Genomic DNA, 25042 nt, shown 5'->3' with positions numbered 1-25042 from the left:
CACCTCGTACACACATGGCTCCACTCTATACACCTCGTACACACACGGCTCTGCTCCATACACCCTGTACAAACAGGACTCCGCTCCGTACACCTCGTACACACGGCTCCGCTCCGCACACCTCATATACATACGGCTCCGCTCCGTACACCTCGTACACACATGGCTCCACTCCGTACACCTCGTACACACACGGCTCTGCTCCATACACCCTGTACAAACAGGACTCCGCTCCGTACACCTCGTACACACGACTCCGCTCCGTACACCTCGTACACACGCGGCTCCGCTCCGTACACCTCGTACACACACGGCTCTGTTCCATACACCCTGTACAAACAGGACTCCGCTCCGCACACCTCGTACACACAAGGCTCCGCTCCGTACACCTCGTACACACGGCTCCGCTCCGTACACCTCGTACACACGGCTCCGCTCCGTACACCTCGTACACACGGCTCCGCTCCGCACACCTCATATACACACGGCTCCGCTCCGCACACCTCTTATACACACGGCTCTGCTCCGTACACCTCGTACACACAGGGCTCCGCTCCGTACACCTCGTACACATGCGGCTCCACACCGTACACGGCTCTGCTTCGTACACCTCGTACACACAGGGCTCCGCTCCGTACACCTCGTACACACACGGCTCCGCTCCGTACACCTCGCACACACACGGCTCCGCTCCGTACACCTCGCACACACACGGCTCCGCTCCGTACACCTCGCACACACACGGCTCCGCTCCGTACACCTCGCACACACACGGCTCCGCTCCGTACACCTCGCACACACACGGCTCCGCTCCGTACACCTCGCACACACACGGCTCCGCTCCGTACACCTCATACACACACGCCTCTGCTACATCCACCCTGTAAACCCCTCCTGACCCCACACAGAAACTTCCCCTCATCCAGCACCATGACAACCAGCACAGCAGAGTCCTGCACACACTGAGGCCCCTGATCATGTGACCCCTGACTCCTCCCCTCCTGTGACCTCATCACAGGTCCTGTGCGCACAGAGCAGCTGTAGAAATCTCCGGCCTCGGGGGTCTCACCAGACTTCGCTCTTTTCTTGCAGGGGCCGCAGTGGATTTCATCCTGGATCCATAGAGCTGAATAGAGGAGCGATGTTCCTTCACTCTGATGGGAATTGATGGTGACGTTTGTCCAACGTCCACGTTACCGAGTAAATCCCCCCAGGACTGCAGCCGGTAAAGACCCCGATATCCACAGGTGTCCCCTCTAATTGGGGGAAAGGGATAGAAAAGCCTCTTATCCCGAGGGGAAACCCTGTACATGGAGACATCGGCCTCAGATCTCTCCTGTCCTGTTCTTCCAGAAAAGCCTCAAACTTCTGTGTGTGACTCAGAGCTGAGATCTAACGGGAGAGAAGATTCCAGTGCGGGGAAGACGGGAAACCTTCATATAGACGGCCGGTGGGGATGGAGGCAGTGACCGACTCTGGCCACATCTGTCTCTAGAGCCGCAGTAGAAGATGAAGATGTCGTCCTCATCATGAAGGAGTTATTTCTCATGTCGCGTGTAATGAATATCTCCTGCAGTATTGCTAATGCCGATTCCAGTGTCGGTAATGAGACGAGAATTAGCGTTATGGAAGATGAGTCTATGAGGAACGTGTTCAGCTGCCGACTCCGAGGAGGAAACTGCTTGTTGTCTGTGGCCTAAATATATAGGTTTTATTAGTAGATGTCGGGGAGAAAACTAAACCCTGTAAGATAATAAATCTCCTCATATGTTTCCCTTATTATCTCCAGTAATTGTATTATTACACAGGATTCTTATGATGTTACATCGGATCATCTTCTTCTCATTCAGGTCTCTACAATATCGGATCCTCTCAGTGAAGATCTTCTACAGAAGAGAATTTTCCTGATTTCCCCATCAAGGATGGATATGGACAGAGACAAGATGGCGGAGAGGATGTTACACCTCACCCTAGAGATCCTCTTCCGTCTCACTGGAGAGGTGAGAGATTCTGATGATGTCACATTACATCATTCTTATCTATGGGAATAACAGATGGACAGAACTGGAGAGGTGAGGACTCTGGAAATGTCTGTGGTGAGATTTATTAATGTGTCTCTCCATAACCAGGATTACACCGTGGTGAAGAAGACCTCTAGTGATCGCTGTCAGGACCCTGTGTCTGAGGGATGGGGAAGTCTCCTGAGCCCAATCACGGGGCCTCCACCTCACCCCCTGATCCCTGAGGACATTAATGACCAGAAGATGCTAGAACTCATCTACAAGATGATGGAGCTGCTGACTGGAGAGGTGACACTGCTGGGAATGCTGGGACATTATACAGTAACACTATGAAGGGATCGGGGGATGATGGTATCATTGTATGTGTCAGGTTCCTATAAGGTGTCAGGATGTCGCTGTCTATTTCTCCATGGAGGAGTGGGAGTATTTAGAAGGACACAGAGATCTGTACAAGAACGTCATAATGGAGGTTCCCCAGCCCCTCACATCTCCAGGTAATAGATAGGACTAAATACACACGGCCTATAATTATCTGTATGTAGAGAATGAATTCAGTCCCTGTATGTGTTTCCTCCAGATCTATCCAGTAAGAGGACAACACCAGAGAGATGTCCCCGTCCTCTTCTTCCACAGGACTGTAACCAAGAAGATCCCAGTGCTCCTCAGGATCTTCAGGTAGATGGAGAGAAGGTGTCAGGAGATCTCCCCTATGATGTGTAGACGGCTGTGAAGGTCTTGTGCTCAGTCTTGTTTTATCCACCAGTATTATATGTTTTATACTTATGTAATGAGAACGGTGGAGATGGCAGGATTAGAGCTGATCATAGATGGGACTTCTCCATCTGTCAGAGACTTTTACTGTTAGCAGCGGATTAATCAGCGTAACATCCAGAGTCAGCAACACAGAATGTAGATTTATTCATATCCAGGTTGAACAGCTTACAGCATGAAATGTGATCAGTCTGGTATCTGCTGTGGCTTGCAGCATGGGAGCATTACAACAACAAGAAGGGAAGAGAAGGAGGGGGCATCCTGTCTGTTTTTTTTTTGTCACTGAACTTTGTTAACAATCTCACAATATGTACAATATATAAAACAGTACAGTAGTTGTTGTTGCAATACATACAGATCAATATGCATTATTCCAACACCCCCACTCCACAACTACTTATCCTCTTAGTCCCAGTGTGGTCCTCAATTCTTGGAACCTGGCTCGTGGCAATGGCTTTGTCATAATGTCAGCTGCCATCTTATCAGTTTCACAATAGACGAACTGAATTATGCCACGATCTATCAAATCACGTAAATGATGATGTCTGACGTCTATGTGCTTGGTTCTAGCACTGATCTTTTCACTGCATGCAAGTTTAATGCATCCTTGGTTGTCCTCATAAATCACCGTCGGCTGAGTTGATGGTGTGCCAAGATCATCCATCAATTGTCTTAGCCAAATGACCTCCTGGCTTGCATAGGCTGCGGACACATACTCCGCTTCTGTAGATGACAAGGCAACAGACACTTGTTTCCTACTAGACCAGGAGATTAAACTTTCTCCAACTTTAAACAAGTATCCGCTTGTGGATTTACGATCATGCGAATCACCAGCCCAATCTGTATCTACATAGCCGGTGAGTTCTAGATCTCCCGTTGCAGACAGCTTTAAATTTACATCTTGCGTTCTTTTAAATATCGGAGAAGTCTCTTAACAGCATTCCAGTCTCTTTGGCGTGGTTTTTCCACATATCTGCAAAGGATTCCAGCTGTTGTTGTGATATCCGGTCGAGTCATAATTGATATGTATAGAAGTGCCCCCACTGCCTGACGATATTTCTCATTGTTTGGCAACAGGTCATCTTGTTCTTCCAGCTTCAGGTAGGATGGTTCCATTGGGGTTGATATACCTTTGGCTTCTGACATTCCAAACTGATTCAGAATCGAATTAATTTTTGCACTTTGGTTTAGAAGAAAACTTCCATCTTCCTCGCTCTGGATTTGGATTCCTAGATAATATGTCACATTTCCAAGGTCTTTCGTTTCAAAATGCTGGTTCAGAATTTCAGCCATTTTTCCAATTTCTGCGTCTTCCTGATGAACTACAATCACATCGTCCACATATAAGAGAATATACATCCACTTTACATCTCTATATTTTGCGTATAAGCATGGATCCGCTTGACCTCTTTTAAAACCTTCTTCTAACAAGACCTTATTCATCTTGGTGTTCCATGCTCTTGCTGATTGCTTAAGACCATAAAGGGATTTTTGTAGTTTGCAAACAAGATTCTCTTCACCCCCTTTTACATAACCTTCAGGTTGGGTCATGTATAAGTCCTCCTCAATGTCACCATTTAAAAAGGCAGTTTGTATATCCAAATGTCTGACATTCATCTTTTGTACAGCAGCTACAGCTAACAAAGCTCTGAACGTGGTCTGTTTAGCGACTGGAGAAAACGTAGCATCGTAATCTTCGCCATACTTTTGAGAATATCCTTTTGCCACCAACATTGCTTTAAATCTGTGGACTTTACCTTAAGAGTCATATTTGGTTTTGAGGACCCACTTGCACTTGATTGCCTTTTTGCCCTGTGGCAGCTTGGTGAGTTTCCAAGTTTGAAGTTGATGAAGCGATTTGATTTCCTCATTAGCAGCATTGATCCACTTTGTTCTTTCATGGACAGGTAGTTCTTGCATTTCATCCCATGACTGCGGCTCTGATTCAGGTAGTGTCTTGACTATGTAGGATAGATGTTTAGCTGGTACGCCTCTGTTTGATCTTGAAGATCTCCTGATTTCAGATTCACCTGATTTTTCTGTTGTTCCTTCAGTGGTTGAAGAATCCAGCCAGACCTCTACATCCTCCTTGTTATTGTCTTGTAATTGTGACTTCAGCTGGACTACTGGCGTGATGTCACAAAACTTGGGGGACACAAAGTTCTCATCAATCACCACATCTCTACTTATTGTGACCTTGTTTGTTTCTGGGTGTAGAATCCTATAACCTTTGTGTTTTAGCCTACCAGGATCCCTTCCTTAGCGTGAGATTCCCACTTAGTTCGCCTTTCTTTGGGAACATGTACAAGTGCTTTACTTCCGAATATTCTTATATGATGTAGTTTTGGCTTTCTGCTGTTCCATTGCTCAAACGGAGTTTTCTCTGTAGCTTTACCTGGTAGTCTGTTCTGAAGATAGCAAGCTGTCATGATTGCTTCACCCCAATATGCTGTGGGCAGATTTACATCAAACAACATACTTCTTCCACTTTCACAGAGTGTTCGGTTCCTTCTTTCCGCGACACCATTTTGCTCAGGATTGTACGATACAGTGGTCTGAAATAGGATTCCATTTTTCTTTAAATTGCTCTGTGTCTCATTACTTGCATATTCAGTCCCATTATCTGCACGTAGAATCTTTTGCATTCTCCCAAATGTATTATATACCTCAGCTAGATATACTTCAAGTTTCTCTGGAACTTTTTTCTTGCTGTGAAGCCGATGGACAACTGTATATCTTGAATGATCATCAATAAATGTGAGAAAATATCTCTTCTTCCCAGGAGTCTGAGTGCTCATTGGACCACAGACATCTGTATGTATTAAATCTAGTGTCTATTCTGTTCTTGTAGTACTTCTCTTAGGAAAAGCTTTTCTAGACATTTTCCCTTTGATGCAGCTAGTACATTTCATTATCTGGTTACATAGATCAATTGTAATGTCCTCAGCTAGTTGCTTCTGAACTAACTTCGTTATTGCTTCTGGGCCTCTGTGTGCTAGGCACCTATGCCATACACGATTGCAGTTATTGTGCCTTTCTTCCTGAGCAGTGAACACACACTCTTTGCATTTAAGCTGGTAAAGTTCATCTGTGATTTTTCCTTCTGCTAGTGTGTGGCCCTCTTTTGAGATGATGCAGCTATCATGCTTAAATGTAACTTCATTTCCCTGTTTTGTGAGTTTCTTCACAGATAGTAAATTACTCTCAAGACTAGGCACATAGAGCACATCTTTTACTGGGATCTTCTTGCTTTGTGTTGGTGAGATTTGACAATCAATATAACCATCTCCTATACCTTGTGAAGTCATGTACTGACCATTAGCCATAATCACTTTCTCTGACTTACTTTGGTTAAGCTTAGAAAAGAAGTCCCTGTTATTAGTCATGTGACTAGTTGCTCCAGAGTCTATACACCATGCATGCTTTGATGTATTTACACTGACAGTAAATGCAGTTTCAGTATTCACAGAATCATTTTCTGCAGACACAGCACTTTTAACCTTTTGAAGACTGCTTTGCTTTTTCAGCTGATTCATTCTAGCTTTCCAGACTCTGCAGTCGGCTTTCAAATGTCCTGATTTCTTGCAAACAAAACATTCACGTGTTTCTTTTAGGTGCTTTCTGTTATCATTTAGATTTTGTGTCTGTAAAGCAGATTCTGCATCGCATGTCCTGCTGTTTACACCTTCCGCTTTCCGCTTATATTCATCTATGAGCTTCCCTCTGACATACTCCAATGTAAGCTCATCATCTGGGCGCGCATCTAGAGCGGTTACAAGCGTGTCATAGTTTTCTGGAAGACCACTAAGCAGTAATGCGGCTACATGAAAGTCCTTCAAATCTTCCCCAATGCCTCTCAGGCGTTCTACAATCTCTAGAATGCTTGTTATGTAGTCCTGCATATCCTGGCCATTCTGTGGTTTAGACTGGTACAATTTTCTCATGAGCTAAAGTTTATTGCTTAAATTTATCCTCTCATGCACCTTTTGCAGCTGCTCCCACATTTCTTTTGCAGTTTCACTTTTACACACATGCACAATCTTATCATCATCTATACTGAGTGATATGGTACTTTGTGCTTTCTGATCCATCTCTATCCACTCCTGTGATACTGGGTCAGGTTTAGGCTCCTGTGTGTATTTCCACGTACCTTCTCTTAGCAGCATTTTCACTTTGAATTTCCAGGATTGATAATTCTGGTTAGTGAGACTTGGTACTGTAAACTTCATGGAGTTGCTGCTGCTGGTGGCCATCTTTGCTGTCTTCCTTTCTTTTCTCTGTGCTCTGGGGATCTGGGACTCTAGGACTCTGAGCCCATAACCTGTTAGCAGCGGATTAATCAGTGTAACATCCAGAGTCAGCAACACAGAATGTAGATTTATTCATATCCAGGTTGAACAGCTTACAGCATGAAATGTGATCAGTCTGGTATCTGCTGTGGCTTGCAGCATGGGAGCATTACAACAACAAGAAGGGAAGAGAAGGAGGGGGCATCCAGTCTGTTTTTTTTTTTTTTGTCACTGAACTTTGTTAACAATCTCACAATATGCACAATACATCAAACAGTACAGTAGTAGTTGTTGCAATACATACAGATCAATATGCATTACTCCAACACTTACAATATTTGTTTCAGGGTGAAGATCTGAGCCATATTAATACTACAGAGACATATGTGAGAGATGATGGGTGGTGTAAAGAGGAGATTCCCACATATGACTACCCAGGTGAGTGTCATGCCGTGCTCACCTGGGGGCGGGACCTCGGTCCTGACGTCATCTCTTCCGGAGCCGCGGTCACTCCGGGGGTCCCGTTGGGTGCGCACGCGCAGCTCTCGTCCCCAGGTCTCCTCCTACATGTCACGTTTGCGCTTGCGCGCTCCTGTCAGTGCTGTATAGGGCTCAGTCCTCTCTATGGTAATGGAGGACCTGACCCGGAACCTGTAGTGGTCATGTGCTTTCTGGCTAGGTCCTGACCTGGAACCAGTAGTAGTCATGTGCTATATCAGACGACCTCCCCCTAGGGGAGGTGCCTGATTATTGTTGTGCTTCCTGGCTTGGTCTGCCGTGTCCCTGCCTGGCTGTGCGCTGTATTCAGGTCCCCTGCCTTGCACTCTGTTGTGCCTCTTGGCACACGCTCTGAATCTGCACTCTGCTTTGTACTTTGTGCCTCCTGGCACATGCTCTGACCCTGTGCTCTGTCTCGTACTTGGTTGTGCCTCCTGGCACATGCTCTGACCCTGTACTCTGTCCCATCCTCAGTTGTGCCTCCTGGCACACACTCTGATTCCGTGCTCTGTCTTATACTCAGTTGTGACTCCTGGCACACACTCTGATTCTGTGCTCTATCTCATACTCGGTTGTGCCTCCTGGCACACACTCGGACCCTGTGCTTTGTCTCATACTCAGTTGTGCCTCCTGGCACATGCTCTGATCCTGTACTCAGTCTCTTACTCTGTTGTGCCTCCTGGCACACGTACCAATCCTGCGCTCTGTCTTATGCTCAGTTGTGCCCTCTGGCACACACCCTGCTCCTGTACTCTGTTACACCTCCTGGCACACCTGCTGCCTGACTCAGTGCTCTGACGTGCTCTTTGCACGCATTCTGCTTCACTCACACCCGGACGAACGAAGTCTCTGTATACCACGTGTTCCCGTGTCCACGCTTTACACGTTCCTGCAGACACATTCACCCACTCGTGTCTCCTGTGAGCCGGCCGCCTGGTGCCAGCAGTCATGGTGCCTCACCCCCTGGGGCTTGCCCCTGACACTCCCTGTATAGGGGGTGGTCTTCACTAGGTCAGCTCGCCCTGGGAGGGTTGGTGTCACGACCCAGAGGGTCCACTCCAGGAGTCGTCACAGTATAATCAGGCCATGGACCCCGCTGGTACCACCACCTCCATCCAAAAAGAACTGGTGTTTCTACGGGAGAGTCAGACCAGGATTATGGCCTTTTTGTAATCCATGGAGTCCCGTTTGTCGGCCATACAATCTGTTTCTGCCCAGTCCTCGGTCCCGCACCCGATGCCGCGCCTCGGCAAGCCACCCCGATATAGCGGGGACCCTAAGTTTTGTCGAGGATTTCTGAACCAATGCCGGTTACATTTTGAGCTTTTGCCGCAGCACTATCCCACTGAGCGCGCCCAAATTGCCTTTATTGTTTCACACTTAGAGGGGGAGGCGTTAGCATGGGTGAACCCCCTCTGGGAGCGCAATTACTCACTCGTCTCTCAGCTTTCCATCTTTTTGGACACCTTCCGCAAGGTGTTCGACGAGCCGGGTCGGCTGGTCTCTATCACCGAGTCCCTCTTTAACCTCCATCAGGGTACGCTACCGGTGGGACAGTATGCCATCCGTTTTCGTACCTTGGCCTCCGAACTCGGTTGGAACAACGAGGCTCTCGTAGGGATCTTTTGGCGTGGCCTGTTCGGTCGGATCAAAGACGTACTGGCAGGTCGGGATACTCCCACCTCTTTAGAGGATCTGATCTCTCTGGCGACACGCATTGACCTGCGGTTTCAGGAACGTGCCCGTGAATTAGCCAGAGAGAGGAGCTCCTCTCACCTCTTCCGTTCCTGCTCCATGAAGCCGGGAAACTTCTCCGCCTAGGGTTGATAGGAGAGGCCTCCCTAGGTGAACGTGATTCCTCTCCCCCCCTGCTCGTGTCCGTATTATTGAATCTCGGTGCCAAGCGTTATTCTGAGGAGGCTTTTCTGGATTCTGGCGCAGAGGGGAATTTTATCACACTCGAGGCGGTTAAAAAATACCGGATTCCTGTCAGATCCCTGGAGACTCCTCGGTCGATTGTTTCGGTCAATGGTACATCCGTGCAGGAGACCGTTACCCAGGCCACCGAAGAGATCGAGCTGCAGATCGGAGCCCTGCACCTGGAGAAGATCTCCTTCCTCGTCTTGTCTACCATGTCTCACACGCTTCTTCTAGGCCTCCCTTGGCTACGGACTCATGAGCCAACCCTGGACTGGCGGTCGGGCGAGATACTCCGGTGGGGACCGTTCTGTCAGGAGAAGTGCCTGTTGCCCGTCCGTCCGATGAACTCTGCCGGTCCATCCCCGGCACCTACAGGTCTGCCGTCGGCTTACTTGTCCTTTGCAGATGTCTTCGACAAGAAGGAGGCCGAGACTCTGCCCCTCCATCGGCCATATGACTGTCCGATTGACCTCATTCCTGGTTCTACGCCCCCCAGGGGTAGGATATACCCACTATCCCCTGCCGAGACCCAAGCTATGTCTGACTATATCCAGGAGAACCTTGCGAGAGGTTTTTTCCGTAAGTCCTCCTCGCCCGCGGGAGCGGGATTTTTCTTTGTAAAAAAGAAGGACGGCTCCCTCCGTCCTTGCATAGACTACCGAGGCCTGAACGATATCACGGTCAAGAACAAGTACCCATTGCCATTGATCCCGGAGCTCTTTGACCGACTTAGAGGAGCTCGAATTTTCACCAAACTGGATCTTCGTGGGGCCTACAACTTGATCCGCATTCGTTCTGGGGATGAGTGGAAGACCGCCTTTAACACCAGAGACGGTCACTACGAGTACTTGGTCATGACCTTCGGCCTCTGCAATGCCCAGCGGTGTTCCAGGAGTTCGTGAATGACGTCTTCCGGGATATGCTGTACTCCTGCGTGGTAGTCTATCTGGATGACATCCTCGTTTTCTTATGATGGGCCTGTAAGAGAAAGCGGAGGGTAATGATGCTGTTGACTTCCTAGATCCCTGAGATCTTATCGGATGAATCTTCTCTCCCTTCTGTGCTGCTGAATGTCTCATGGTCCCTACAAGACCAGGTCCAGTCTTTCTGGCCAAACTCCCCTTTTATGATGGACAACAGTAAATGTGCAGTGAGGCCAAGTGTGAATTTCTGTACAATAACAGCAGAGTTTCCCTTTATCCTGACTTTTCAATTTGTATTAAAATTACCGTATTTTTTGACTGTGTGATGCACTGTTTTCCTTCAAAAATGTGGAGAAAAATAGGGGGTGCGTCTTATAGTCCAGGTGTACCTGCTTTGGATGTGGTGGGGGGTGGGGGAACGGCATCCGCGGAGCAGCGGGTCACAGGAGGCTGAAGCTGGTGGCTGCGGCTAACTCCTGTTCCCGCTGCTAAAGAGAAATGAATATTCACTGCATTCCACGCCCATGGGCTTGGAGGGCAATGAATATTCATTTCTCTTTAATAATAGTATCTTGATATGATTAGGCCCCCTACCCTGGTCCTGGTATGCAGGGCCCCATCCTTATAATTGGCCCCCACCCCCATCCCCATCCTGGTATGCATGGCCCCATCAGTAAACATTTAAAAACAATGTGACGAGCATCAGCTTACGCTGAGTCGTTTCTTCTTTGAATGAGTGGACCCTTTGGGCCATGGCACCCACCCACCTAGGGCGAGCTGACCTAGTAAGAACCCACCCCCTATACAGGGAGTGTCAGCGGCAAGACCAAGGGGGTGAGCCACCACGGCAGCTGGACCAGACGGCCGGCTCAGGGAAGCAAGACAAGGCGAGACGAGACGTTAGTTCAAAGAAACTTAATTTACGGAAGACTTCAGGGATAACATCAGGTACAAACATAACCAGAACAGGGATAAGATAGCAGGGTGCGTGCAAGGGCACGCCAAGGTCCAAGCATGGTGCGTGCAGATGGTAGGCGGAGGCACGATGACATCAGACTCCGGACAGCAAGCAAAGATCAACCGGGACATCAGGTTCTGAAGCTCTGTAGGCAATCATCAGGATCCGGACATCCGAAAGTCAGCCAGGGTTCCATGCAAGGAAACAAGACAGGGTTAATAACATGATGCGTGTCAACGGACATGCCAGGTTCGGGTTCACAGGACGGAGGCCTGCGCATGCAAGGGGCATGCCAAGGACAGGTACAGGGAAGGTGGCCTGCACGTGCAGAGGATGCACCAGGGAGAGACAGGATACGGTGGCATCGGAATCCGGGTGCTGGCATCGACCGACAGGATCCAGTAATCCGGCCGCGGACATCAGCTCCGGACATCAGGCCACAGTCATCTAGGTCCGGACCTCTGGCAGCGGTCGGCAGGTTACGGAATCTGGCAGGCAAGACAAGGTTCAGAGCAGAGCAAAGTAAGCAAAAGAGTTGTCCAAGAGTAGCACGAAAAGGCACAGTGCGAGAACCAGCGTTAGTGCAAGGGAGCACGGAAACCATGTCTGGGGCACCGGCAGGTGGTACCGACGAAGGCATAAGCAGGCGGGCACGACTAGAGGCGGCACCGCTGCGGCCACACAGCCGGAAACCGCTATAGCACTGGACGGGGCACGGCTGAGGCACACAGGCGAGCATGGCTAGAGGCGGCACAGCTGAGGCACACCAGGCAGGCACAGGCGACCAGGCACGTGCATGGAGGCACGGAGCCACATAGCAGGGCTAGGCAAAGGTACAGGACAGACGCGTGCGATACCGTACGGCAAAGCCTAGTACGAAAAGTGCAAGAGCGCACGAAACATCAGAGCCAAGGTATAAGGAAAGAGTCAGAGTCCTGCGCATGCAGAGGGCATGCCAGGGGCAAGGTACAAGACGACGCCTGCGCGTACCAAGGGGCCCGCCAGGGACAGGGCACAGAGAGGAGACCTGTACGTGTAGACAGACACATCAGGGACAGGGACAGAGTCTAGCAGCGGAGCGTAGGCCGAAGCCCAGAGCCGGGCCAAGGGAGAACCTTGGGACTAGACAGGGTGCAGAGCGTAGACCTGTACGTGTAGACAGACACGTCAGGGACAGGGTACAGAGACAGAGGCCTGCACGTGTAAGGAGACACGTCAGGGACAGGGTACAGAGACTGAGGCCTGCACGTGTAGGGAGACACGTCAGGGACAGGGTACAGAGATGGAGGCCTGCACGTGTAAGGAGACACGTCAGGGACAGGGTACAGAGATTGAAGCCTGCATGTGTAGGGAGACACGTCAGGGACAGGGTACATAGAGGGGTACCTGAAGCCACAAAGCAAAGCGAGACAGGAAACATGGAAAGAAACACGGAACAAGATCAGGGCAAACAAGGACTACAAGGCAAAGCAGGGCAAAGACAAAACATGGCACAAAGGACAAACACTAGACAAGGCACGAGACAAGAGACGGAATACGAGCACGGAGCGTGTGCAGAGACGCACTAGAGTGCAAGGGCACAGAATAGAGGGAGCAACCCCACAGACCAAGCAGCCATGCAGAGAAGCAACACAATACTCAGGCCCTGAGCATAGGAAGGGGCGGTCTGATATAGGGCAAAAGCACCTCCACTTCCGGGTCAGGACCAGGGAAGAACTTCCAGTTCAGATCCTCTAGGATCACAGAGCGTTGTCACATGATCAGGGCTTCAGACCTGCAGAGACGATTGCAGAACCAGACAGTGCAGGATCCTAGGAAAGGTCACATGATCAGGGTTTCTAGACATGCAGAGTCGATTGCAGAACCAGACAGTGCAGGATCCTAGGAAAGGCCACATGATCAGGGTTTCAGACCTGCAGAGACAATTGCAGAACCAGACAGTGCAGGATCCTAGGAAAGGTCACATGATCAGGGTTTCTAGACATGCAGAGTCGATTGCAGAACCAGACAGTGCAGGATCCTAGGAAAGGTCACATGATCAGGGTTTCAGACATGCAGAAACGATTGCAGAACCAGACAGTGCAGGATCCTAGGAAAGGTCACATGATCAGGGTTTCAGACATGCAGAGACGATTTCAGAACCAGGCAGTGCAGGATCCTAGGAAAGGTCACATGATGAGGGTTTCTAGACATGACTAGATGATCACAGAAGGCAGAGCAGAAACGCAGGCATCCCGCAGCTCAGCAGTCATGAGGTGACTCAGCAGTCATGAGGTAAGCAGGATAGCAGACACGAGATGCACGTGCACACCGCTCCAGCGGTTCTTTAGGCAAAACAGACATGGCAGACATAACAGACATGGTGGACATGACAGTACCCCCCTCCTTAAGCCCTCTCTTATCGGGGCTGGAAAGAAGAAAGAAAAATTCTTCGGCAGAAACCAGAGTTTAGTACAAACCACTCCAACAACGTTGATCCGACATCTGAAACGGACACCTGCAGCTGTCAAGACACAGGAGCCGTGGACGAGACACGGGGATCCAGTGGGGAGGACTGCGGGTAGACAAACAAGTCTTACTCTGGCTGCCATCATTTCCAAACAAGTTCAGAGGTCAAGGGCCGGGTCTGATTTACATCAGAAGAGCGGCCGGGGTACCGCCAATTTCAAGCGAGTTCAGGAGACGTAGAGCAGATCAGATTCTTCATCAGATGGGTAGCCGAGGTACCAGCGGAGTCCATGGCCTGAGTATTCTGTGACGAGCGTCAGCTTATGCTGAGTCATTTCTTCTTTGAATGAGTGGACCCTCTGGGCCGTGGCACCCACCCACCTAGGGCAAGCTGACCTATTGAGAACCCACCCCCTATACAGGGAGTGTCAGGGGCAAGACCACGGGGGTGAGCCACCACGGCAGCTGGACCAGACGGCTGGCTCAGGGAAACAAGACAAGGCGAGACGAGACGTTAGTTCAAAGAAACTTCATTTACGGAAGGCTTCAGGGATAACATCAGGTACAAACATAACCAGAACAGGGACAAGATAGCAGGGTGCGTGCAAGGGCACGCCAAGGTCCAAGCATGGTACGTGCAGATGGTAGGCGGAGGCACGATGACATCAGACTCCGGACAGCAAGCGAAGATCAACCGGGACATCAGGTTCTGAAGCTCTGTAGGCAATCATCAGGATCCGGACATCCGAAAGTCAGCCAGGGTTCCATGCAAGGAAACAAGACAGGGTTAACGACATGATGCGTGTCAATGGACATGCCAGGTTCGGGTTCACAGGATGGAGGCCTGCGCAGGCCAAGGGGCATGCCAAGGACAGGTACAGGAAAGGTGGCCTGCGCGTGCAGAGGACGCGCTAGGGAGAGACAGGGAACGGTGGCATCGGAATCCGGGTGCTGGCATCGACCGACAGGATCCAGTAATCAGGCCGCGGACATCATCTCCGGACATCATGCCACAGTCATCTAGGTCCGGACCTCTGGCAGCGGTTGGCAGGTTACGGAATCCGGCAGGCAAGACAAGGTTCAGAGCAGAGCAAAGTAAGCAAAAGAGTTGTGCAAGAGTAGCACGAAAAGGCACAGTGCGAGAACCAGCGTGAGTGCAAGGGAGCACGGAAACCACGACTGGGGCATTGGCAGGTGGTACCGACGAAGGCATAAGCAGGCGGGCACGACTAGAGGCGGCACCGCTGCGGCCACGCAGCCGGAAACCACTATAGCACTGGACGGGGCACGGCTGAGGCACACCAGACGGGCACAGGCGACCAGGCACGTGCACGGAGCCACATAGCAGGGCTAGACAAAGGTACAGGACAGACGCGTGCGATATCGCACGGCAAAGCCTAGTACGAAAAGTGCAAGAGCGCACGAATCATCAGAGCCAAGGTATAAGGAAAGAGTCAGAGTCCTGCACATGCAGAGGGCATTCCAGGGGCAAGGTACAAGACGAGGCCTGTGCGTACCGAGTGGCACGCCAGGGACAGGGCACAGAGCGGAGACCTGCACCTGTAGACAGACACGTCAGGGACAGGGACAGAGTCTAGCAGCGGAGCGTAGGCCGAAGCCCAGAGCCGGGCCAAGGGAGAACCTTGGGACTAGACAGGGTATAGAGCGGAGACCTGCACATGTAGAGAGACACGTCAGGGACAGGGTACAGAGACGGAGGCCTGCACGTGTAAGGAGACACGTCAGGGACAGGGTACAGAGACTGAGGCCTGCACGTGTAGGGAGAAACGTCACGGACAGGGTACAGAGAAGGGTGTTGTGAGTTCATTTTCCCCTTCACCGTTGATGTCTGATGAACTCCCTCTGCTGGTGAAGAGAGGTAGTGAAATTGATTGGGTTGAGAAGAACCTGTCATCTGAACAGGTGGAGCCTGATTGGACACCCAGAATCACTGAGTGGATATAAGGCAGCCGACGCCCTACAGGGGTGCTGGTGATCCTTTCTGCTCTGAGCTCTTGCAACCAGTTAGTCCTGTCTACTGAAAGCTAAGTTTTTGCTCTCTTATTTTTCCATGAGATTTTGTCTGTTTGCTTCGTGTTTTGTGTTCAGCCTGCCTTTGTTGAGACGGGATGAGCTCCATTTTTGTCTCTGATCAGTTTATCTCTTTGCTCTGTTTTCAGAATATACCTGAGTGCTGATATAGTGATTTTGAAGTCTAGCGACTTCAGGGCCTTTTTCCCTATCAGACGGTTGGGACATTTTTGTAGGGTTTTTTGCGGATTGCAGCCAGCATCTTTTCTGTCCTTTCCTATTTAGTTAGTTGGGCCCCATCGTTTGCTCAACCTGTCTTTCTGTCTGTGTTTGTGTTTTCATCTGCTTTTCACCGACAATACATGTTGGGGGCTGTCTATTGCTTTGGGGTCTGCTCTGGGGCAGTTTAGATTTCCCCTTTCTTTCTTTAGGCTTATTTAGTTCTCCGGCTGTGAACGAGGGGTCTAGGGCACCGTAGGAACCCCCCACGGCTACTGTTAGTTGTGGTGAATAGGATCAGGGGTCTGCAATCCGATAGCTACCAACCTCTCCGGTTTTCTGGACTTAGCTTGTATTTTTGTTTTTTCCTCCTTCAGTGACTCATTCATAACAGAAGGGTACCTGAAGCCACAAAGCAAAGCGAGACAGGAAACATGGAAAGAAACAAGGAACAAAATCAGAGCAAACAAGGACTACAAGGCAAAGCAGGGCAAAGACAAAACATGGCACAAAGGACAAACACTAGACAAGGCACAAGACAAGAGGCGGAATATGAGCACGGAGCGTGTGCAGAGACGCACTACAGAGCAAGGTGCAAGGGCACAGAATAGAGGGAGCAACCCTACAGACCAAGCAGCCATGCAGAGAGACAACACAATGCTCAGGCCCTGAGCATAGGAAGCGGCGGTCTGATATAGGGCAAAAGCACCTCCACTTCCGTGTCAGGACCAGGGAAGAACTTCCAGTTCAGATCCTCTAGGATCACAGAGCGTGGTCACATGATCAGGGCTTCAGACCTGCAGAGACGATTGCAGAACCAGACAGTGCAGGATCCTAGGAATGGTCACATGATCAGGGTTTCTAGACATGCAGAGACGATTGCAGAACCAGACAGTGCAGGATCCTAGGAAAGGTCACATGATCAGGGTTTCAGACATGCAGAAACGATTGCAGAACCAGACAGTGCAGGATCCTAGGAAAGGTCACATGATGAGGGTTTCTAGACATGACGAGATGATCACAGAAGGCAGAGCAGAAACGCAGGCATCCTGCAGCTCAGCAGTCACGAGGTGACCCAGCAGTCACGCAGCTCAGCAGTCACGAGGTAAGCAGGATAGCAGACACGAGATGCGCGTGCACACTGCTCCAGCGGTTCTTGAGGCAAAACAGACATGGCAGACATAACAGACATGGCGGACATGACAAACAAACAATTACACTTACCTACCCTGCGCTCCCTCACAGCGCCCTGTGTTGTGAATTCGCTTTTTGGCCTCCCTCTGGTTACTACTGAAGGTAGTGGAACTGACAGAGGGGTTGCGAGTTCTCTTTCTGGGCTCCCTCTGGTGGTTACTGGAGGTAATGGAGCTGATCTGATTAACAGAGGCTTGCCACCTGATAATGAGGACGACGATTGGAGATCTGGGGTTTCAGACTGGGATTTAAGACAGCCGACTCCCTCTATCCCTGCTGGTGGTTTTCTTCCTGCCTCCTGAGGTCTTAGTTTCCAGCTCAGTCCCTGCATGTTCAACTAAGTGTTCATTTGCTATTCTGTTTAAATTTGATCTGGTTTTGTCTATCTCAGTTTTGTGTGGTCAGCCTGCTCCGGCTGGGGCTGTGCTGAATCTCCATCCATATGTTACTGCTTGTGCCAGTTTGTTTTTGTCCCTTATTAGATTGGCCTCTTTTTGCTCTGCTTACAGAATATACCAGAGTGCTGATATAGTGGGTGAAGTCATACGACTTCAGTATTTTTTGCATCAGACGTGTTGGACTTTTTTGCAGGGTTTTTTGCATGATTGCAGGCAGTGTCTTCCCTTTCCTGTCTAGTCAATGTGGGCCCCATCATTTGCTCAGTCTATTTACCTGCCGGTGTTTGTGCTTTCATCTTGTTTCACCGTCAGTACTTGTGTGGGGGCTGTCTATTCCTTTGGGGTCTGCTCTGGGGCAGTTTAGATTTCCCCTTTCTTGCTTTAGGCTTAGTAAGCTCTCTGGCTGTGCCGAAGCACCTAGGATCATCATAGGCATGCTCCATGGCTACTGCTAGTTGTGTGGATAGGATCAGGGGTCTGCAATCCGCCTAGTTACCAACCTCTCTGGTTTTCAGTAGCTTAGCTTGGGCTTGCTCTCCTCCTTGGTGACCCAATCATAACAGCCCTGCTCCGGTGCCAGCAACTGCTATATGCTTGTAAGCAGTGGATGGCAGGGATGTCATGTGCTGCTCACAAGCAGAGCACAGCTGTCAGGACTGTGCACGCAAAGGGCAGTGAGTATTCATTGTTCTTCAGTAGCGCGCATTGTCAGCCACCGGCTTCCTGCTGCTACAGAGGTCACGTGTGCCGCTACTTAAGAGAAATGAATATTAATGAATTTTCACTGTTCTCAGCACTGCTTACAAGCATATAGCAGTTGCTAGCAATGGAGCAGGATGCTATGAGGGAACGCCGGGTAGGTAAGTGTAATGGTTTACTTTTTAATGTTTTCTGATGGGGGCCATGCATACCGCATACCAGGATAGGAATGGGGGTGGAGGCCACTTATAAGGATGGGGCCTTGCATACCAGGACGAGATGGGGCCCTGCACACCAGGACAAGATGGGGCCCTGCATACCAGGATGAGATGGGGTGCCTGCATACCAAGACGAAATGGGGCCATGCATACCAGGACGACATGGGACCATGCATACCAGGATAAGGATGGGGCCATGCATACCAGGATAGGGATGATGGGACCCTGCATACAAGGATAGGGATGGGACCATGCATACTAGGACAAGATGAGGGCCCTGCATACCAGGATAGGGATGGGACCATGCATAAGGAAACGAGATGGGGGCCCTGCATAACAGGGTACGGATGGGACTATGCATACTAGGACCAGATGGGGCCCTGCATACCATGACGAGATGGGTTCCCTGCATACCAGGATAGGTATGGGACCATGCATACCAGAATAGGGATGAGGCGGCATGCATACCAGGATAAGGATGGGGCCATGCATACCAGGATAGGGATGACGGCGCCATGCATACCAGGATAGGGATGAGGCGGCATGTATACCAGGATAAGGATGGGGCCATGCATACCAGGATAGGGATGAGATGCTATGCATACTAGGATGAGATAGGGGACCCTGCATACCAGGATAGGGATGGGATCATGCTTACTAGGATGAGATGGGGTCCCTGCTTACCAGTATGGGGATGGGGCCATGCATGCCAGGATAGGGATGAGGGATCAATGCATACCAGGATAGGGATGGGGCCTTGCATAACAGGATAGGGATGAGGGATCCATGCATACCAGGATAGGGATAGGGCCATGCATACCAGGGTAGGGATAAGGGGGCCATGCATACCAGGATAGGGATGAGGGGGCCATGTGTATAAGAATGGGGATGAGGGAACCATATATATCAGGATAGGGGATATTAAGTACAGAATTGACCACATTTTTTGCTTCAATTTTTTTTCCTAATTTCTTCCTCTAAAACCTAGGTGTGTCTTATGGTCCAAAAAATACGGTAATTTCAAGGAGGATTGTAATAAACTACAGGTAAAACATTACACCTGGTTTTCTATCAGACTGTGAACTGTCATTGTCTTGGTAAATAATTAAAGTTTTTTTACATAGCTTGCCATTTTTATGGACAGTTTAAGTAGAAATGTTCAAAAATATAAAACTCAAGGAAATTTTATTAAAAAATAATTGTTTTTTAATCTTAGCAGATGACTGTACCAGGAGATCAGACAGACAGCTGACATCTTCAATTTTTCAATCTGATGATCTTGAGATCCTACAAGATACAACTGAAGTGACTGCCATTACTCCAGATATATCATTACCGACTACTAAGGAAAATCAAAGTCACAAAATAGGCATTAAAAAACAAACTGCTACTAAAGCAAAGAAGTCATTTTCATGTTCAGAATGTGGGAAATGTTTTGCACGGAAATCAAATTTTGTTACCCACAAGAGAACTCACACAGGGGAGAAGCCTTTTTCATGTTCAGAATGTGGGAAATATTTTAGTCTGAAAGGGAATCTTGTTAAGCACCAAAGAACTCACACAGGGGAGAAGCCTTTTTCATGTTCAGAATGTGGGAAATATTTTAGCAATAAATCAGATTGTGTTAAGCACCAGAGAACTCACACAGGGGAGAAGCCTTTTTCATGTTCAGAATGTGAGAAATGTTTTGCACATAAATCACATTTTGTTATCCACCAAAGAACTCACACAGGGGAGAAGCCTTTTTCCTGTTCAGAATGTGGGAAATGTTTTGCACAGAATTCACAATTTATTACCCACAAAAGAACTCACACAGGGGAGAAGCCTTTTTCATGTTCAGAATGTGGGAAATATTTTAGCAATAAATCAGATTGTGTTAAGCACCAGAGAACTCACACAGGGGAGAAACTTTTTTCATGTTCAGAATGTGGGAAATGTTTTGCACATAAATCACATTTTGTTGTCCACCAAAGAACTCACACAGGGGAGAAGCCTTTTTCCTGTTCAGAATGTGGGAAATGTTTTAACAATAAATCAGATTGTGTTAATCACCAGAGAATCCACACAAGGGAGAAGCCTTTTTCCTGTTCAGAATGTGGAAAATGTTTTAACAATAAATCATATTGTGTTAAGCACCAGGGAACTCACACAGGGGAGAAACCTTTTTCATGTTCAGAATGTGGGAAATGTTTTGCACATAAATCACATTTTGTTATCCACCAAAGAACTCACACAGGGGAGAAGCCTTTTTCCTGTTCAGAATGTGGGAAATGTTTTAACAATAAATCAGATTGTGTTAAGCACCAGAGAATCCACACAGGAGAGAAGCCTTTTTCATGTTCAGAATGTGGGAAATGTTTTGCACATAAATCACATTTTGTTATCCACCAAATAACTCACACAGGGGAGAAGCCTTTTTCCTGTTCAGAATGTGGGAAATGTTTTAACAACAAATCAAATTGTGTTAAGCACCAGAGAACTCACACAGGGGAGAAGCCTTTTTCATGTTAATGTGGGAAATATTTTAGCCAGAAAGCGCTTCTTGATCCCAATCAGAGCAGTCACACAGAGGAGAAGCTTTTACATTTTCTTAATGTGGGAAATATTTTACTTGGAAATTAACTGTTAATAAACATCAAAGATGTCATATAGGGGAGAACACTTTTTTATGTTCATAATGTTGGAATAGTTTTAACCAAAATTAAATCTTAAATGCGTTGTCTCTTGTCATTCCTCATGTTTGCTGACAAAAGGATAAAACTAAACCTTATTAAAGGGAACCTGTCACCCTCCAGGGCGTCTTTAACTAAAAGCCACCTTCAGCAGCACTAAGGCTGCATTCTGTGAAGGTGGCTCTTCTGTTCTGATAATAATTTTATTTCTATAGCGCCAACATATTCCGCAGCACTTTACATTTCAGAGGGGACTAGTACAGACAATAGACATTACAGCATAACAATAATCATATAGATCATAGCATGTACCAAGAGGAATGAGGGCCCTGCTCGCAAGCTTACAATCTATGAGGATAAAAGGTAGACTGTTATGAATGGGTCACCGAGGAGGATGGCAGGAACAGGCTAAGTCACCAGAAAACCAGAGAAGTTGGTAACTAAGCGGATTGCAGACCCCTGATCCTATTCACACAACTAACAGTAGCTGTGGAACGTACCTACGATGCCCTAGACGCCTCGGCACAGCCAGGGAGCTAACTAAGCCTAAAGCAAGCCTAAATCTAAACTGTCCCGGAGCAGACCCCAAAAGGAATAGATAGCCCCCAAACATATATTGTCGGTGAGACAAGATGAAACAAACGCAGGCAGAAAAATAGACTGAGCAAATGATGGGGCCCAAACTGACTAGACAGGACAGGAAAGAAAAGACACTGTATTCAAGTAAGCAAAAACCCAGAAAAATCCAACACGTCTGATGTACAAAAAAACACTGAAGTCACACGACTTTGCCCCCACTATATCAGCGCTCCGGTATGAACTGGAAGCAAAGCAAAAGAGACCAATATAACAGGGGACTGAACAAACTGACACAGGCTGTAACATATGGAGCGGTGGTCCAGCACGGCCCTCAGAGGAGCAAGCTGAACCCACACAACAAGCAGAGAGAGACAAAACCAGATCAGATGCAAAGGATTAGCAAATGCACAACTTAGCTGAACAATGCAGGATCAGGGCAGGAGACATCAGACCTCAATGCACAGGAAAGCAATCACCAGCAGGGATTGAAGGAAGTCTGCAGACTTAAATACTCCAATCAGTAACTCCAGATCTCCATTCGTCATCATCATCATCAGGTGGCAGACCTCTGTCAATCTGGCCAGCTCCACTACCTCCAGTAACCATCGGAGGGAGCAGGGGGAGCTTCGGCTCAGAAGTCTGAGCCAGGGAATTCACAACAGTAGACTCAAAAGTTGGGTGGTAACAGTTGCCTTCATTGCTCGGACCAACCATAATGTTAAGTTTGTAACAGTACAGACGCAGAGGGCTAATAGATGCATAAAGCATATGGGAACATGATGTGGGAAACCTGGTTGTGGTAAAACTTTTGACTGTGCCACATGGAGTAGTTAGGTTAATGTGTTGAGGCAGTAGGCCAGTCTGAATAAATGTATTTTCAGGGCACGCTTAAAATTGTAGGGATTGGGGACTAATCGTATTGACCTGGGAAGTGCATTCCAAAGAATTGGCGCAGCATGTGTATAGTCTTGGAGACGGGAGTGGGAGGTTCTGATTATTCAGGATGCTAACCTCAGGTCATCGGCAGAACGGAGGGCATGGGTAGGGTGGTAGACTTAGACGAGGGAGGAGATGTAGGGTGATGCTGAGCCGTGGAGTGCTTTGTGGGTGAGGGTAATAAGTTTGTACTGGTTTCTGGAGTGGATGGGTAACCAGTGTAAGGGATGGCACAAGGTAGAGGCGTCGGTGTAACGATTAGCGAGGAATATAATCCTGACTGAGCATTCAAGACAGATTGGAGGGAGGAGAGTTTGGTAAGAGGGAGACCAATTAGAAGAGATTCACAATAGTCCAGATGATAATGAACAAGAGAAACAATAAGAGTTTTTGCGGAGTCAAAAGTAAGAAAAGGTTGAATTCTAGAAATGTTTTGAGGTGCAGATAACAAGAGCAAGCCAGTGATCGAATGTGGTGTGTTGTGAGTTCATTTTCCCCTTTACCACTGAGGCCCGATGAACTCCCTCTTGTAGTAAAGAAAGATAGTGAGCCTGATTATCAGGCATCTGGGTCTAATGATGATGATTGGCTGAGTGGAGTTTCTGACTGGATATAAGGCTGTCCACGCCCGTCTGCTCTGCGGGTGATTTCTCTGTGGATCCTTGGATACCAGTCTGAATTCCTGCTCTCCAAAAGCTAAGTTTTCTGCTCTTCCGTTTGCATTTGTACGTTGTTTTTGTTTTGCTGGATTTCTGTCATTCCCTGCTGGGGTGATCTGAATTCCTTTAGCTCTGTCTTCAGAAAATACCTGAGTGCTGATATAGTTTTTGAAGCCTAGCTGCTTCAGGGCCTTTTTCCATATCAGCCTGTTGGTTTATGTCTTTTCAGGGTTTTTGCAGATTGCAGACAGCAGCTGTCCTATCCTGTCCTATTTTAGTGAGTTTGGGCCCCATTGTTTGCTCAGCCTATCTTTCTATCTGTGTGTGTGTTTTTTCATCTTGCTTCACCGTCATTATATGTTGGGGGCTGCCTTTTACTTTGGGGTCTGCTCTGGGGCTGTTTAGTTTTCCTTTTCTGTCTTTAGGCTATTTAGTTTCTCCGGCTGTGATCGAGGGGTCTAGGGCACCGTAGGAACCCCCCACGGCTACTGCTAGTTGTGTTGTTAGGTTCAGGGGTCTGCAATCTGATAGTTGCCAACTTCTCCGGTTTTCTGGACTTAGCTGCTATTTTTGTGTCTGCCTCCTACGGTGACTCATTCATAACAGAATCACCCGCCGAACCGCAGATCCTAGGGTACTCAATAGCAGGAAAGAATTGTAAAAAAAAAAAAGGTGTGTATATTTTTTCCTCTATATCTCTGAGGCCGTAGGGGGAATTTTTTTTTTTTTCTCTCAATGGAGATAAAGCAATTGTGTGATCGTGTGGAGCAGCTCGCTGCGGAAGTGCGGGGAATTTCCGCCTACCTTGCTAATTCTCATACTGCTGAACCAAAGATTCCCACACCTGATGTATTTTTTGGGGATCGGTCTAAATTTTTGAATTTCAAAAATAATTGTAAATTATTTTTTGCCTTGAAGCCTAACTCGTCAGGGAGCTCCGCGCAGCAGGTTAAAATTGTCATCTCTTTGCTGCTTGGCGATCCCCAGGATTGGGCGTTTTCTTTGAAACCTGATGATCCTATTCTGACTAATGTGAACGCATTTTTTCATGCCTTGGGGTTGTTGTATGACGAACTTAATGCCATTGATCAGGCTGAAAAGACCCTGCTGGCATTGAACCAGGGTCAAGATTCTGCAGAATCTTACTGTCAAAAATTCCGAAAGTGGGCGGTACTTACTACCTGGAATGATAATGCCTTGGCTGCTCTCTTTCGGAAGGGTTTGTCAGAAGCCGTAAAAGATACTATGGTGGGATTTCCTGTTCCCTCTGGTCTTGACGATTCTATGTCATTAGCCATTCAGATTGATCGGCGTTTGCGCGAACGCAAAACTGCACGAGTGGTGTTGCCACTTGTTGAACGAGTGTCTGAGCCTATGCAATGTGATAGAGTTTTGTCCAGAGAGCAGCGTCAGGAGTTCAGAAGGCGTAATAAGTTGTGTTTTTTCTGTGGAGATGCCTCGCATATTATTTCTGTCTGTCCTAAACGAGAGAAACGCTTTGCACACACGTTTTCTGTTGGTGGTGTTCAACCTAAGTTTCTTCTGGCTATTACTCTGATCTGCTCCCTGTCCACATTTTCCGCCAAGGCTTTTGTGGATTCGGGAGCAG

General features: G+C 48.4%; 1 protein-coding gene across 1 annotated transcript in view; it reads left to right on the top strand.

Moving 5' to 3' along the window:
- Positions 1-1024: 1024 nt before the first annotated feature.
- LOC141074063 (uncharacterized) overlaps positions 1025-25042 on the top strand; it is a 47779-nt gene continuing 23761 nt past the window's right edge. The window contains exons 1-7 of the mRNA XM_073561579.1: positions 1025-1745; positions 1851-2000; positions 2130-2309; positions 2392-2515; positions 2599-2696; positions 7429-7519; positions 19804-21093. Of these exons, the coding sequence (XP_073417680.1) occupies positions 1722-1745; positions 1851-2000; positions 2130-2309; positions 2392-2515; positions 2599-2696; positions 7429-7519; positions 19804-21093 (1957 nt within the window). The 5' untranslated portion in view covers positions 1025-1721. The remainder of the gene's footprint in view (positions 1746-1850; positions 2001-2129; positions 2310-2391; positions 2516-2598; positions 2697-7428; positions 7520-19803; positions 21094-25042) is intronic.

The sequence above is a fragment of the Dendrobates tinctorius genome, unplaced genomic scaffold (assembly GCF_039654945.1).
Source record: "Dendrobates tinctorius isolate UK_male_01 unplaced genomic scaffold, ASM3965494v1 ptg000322l, whole genome shotgun sequence".
In the NCBI taxonomy this organism is placed as follows: Eukaryota; Metazoa; Chordata; class Amphibia; order Anura; family Dendrobatidae; genus Dendrobates; species Dendrobates tinctorius.
Note: the sequence above shows the minus strand (reverse complement) of the source record. Positions and strands in the feature narration are given on the sequence as shown.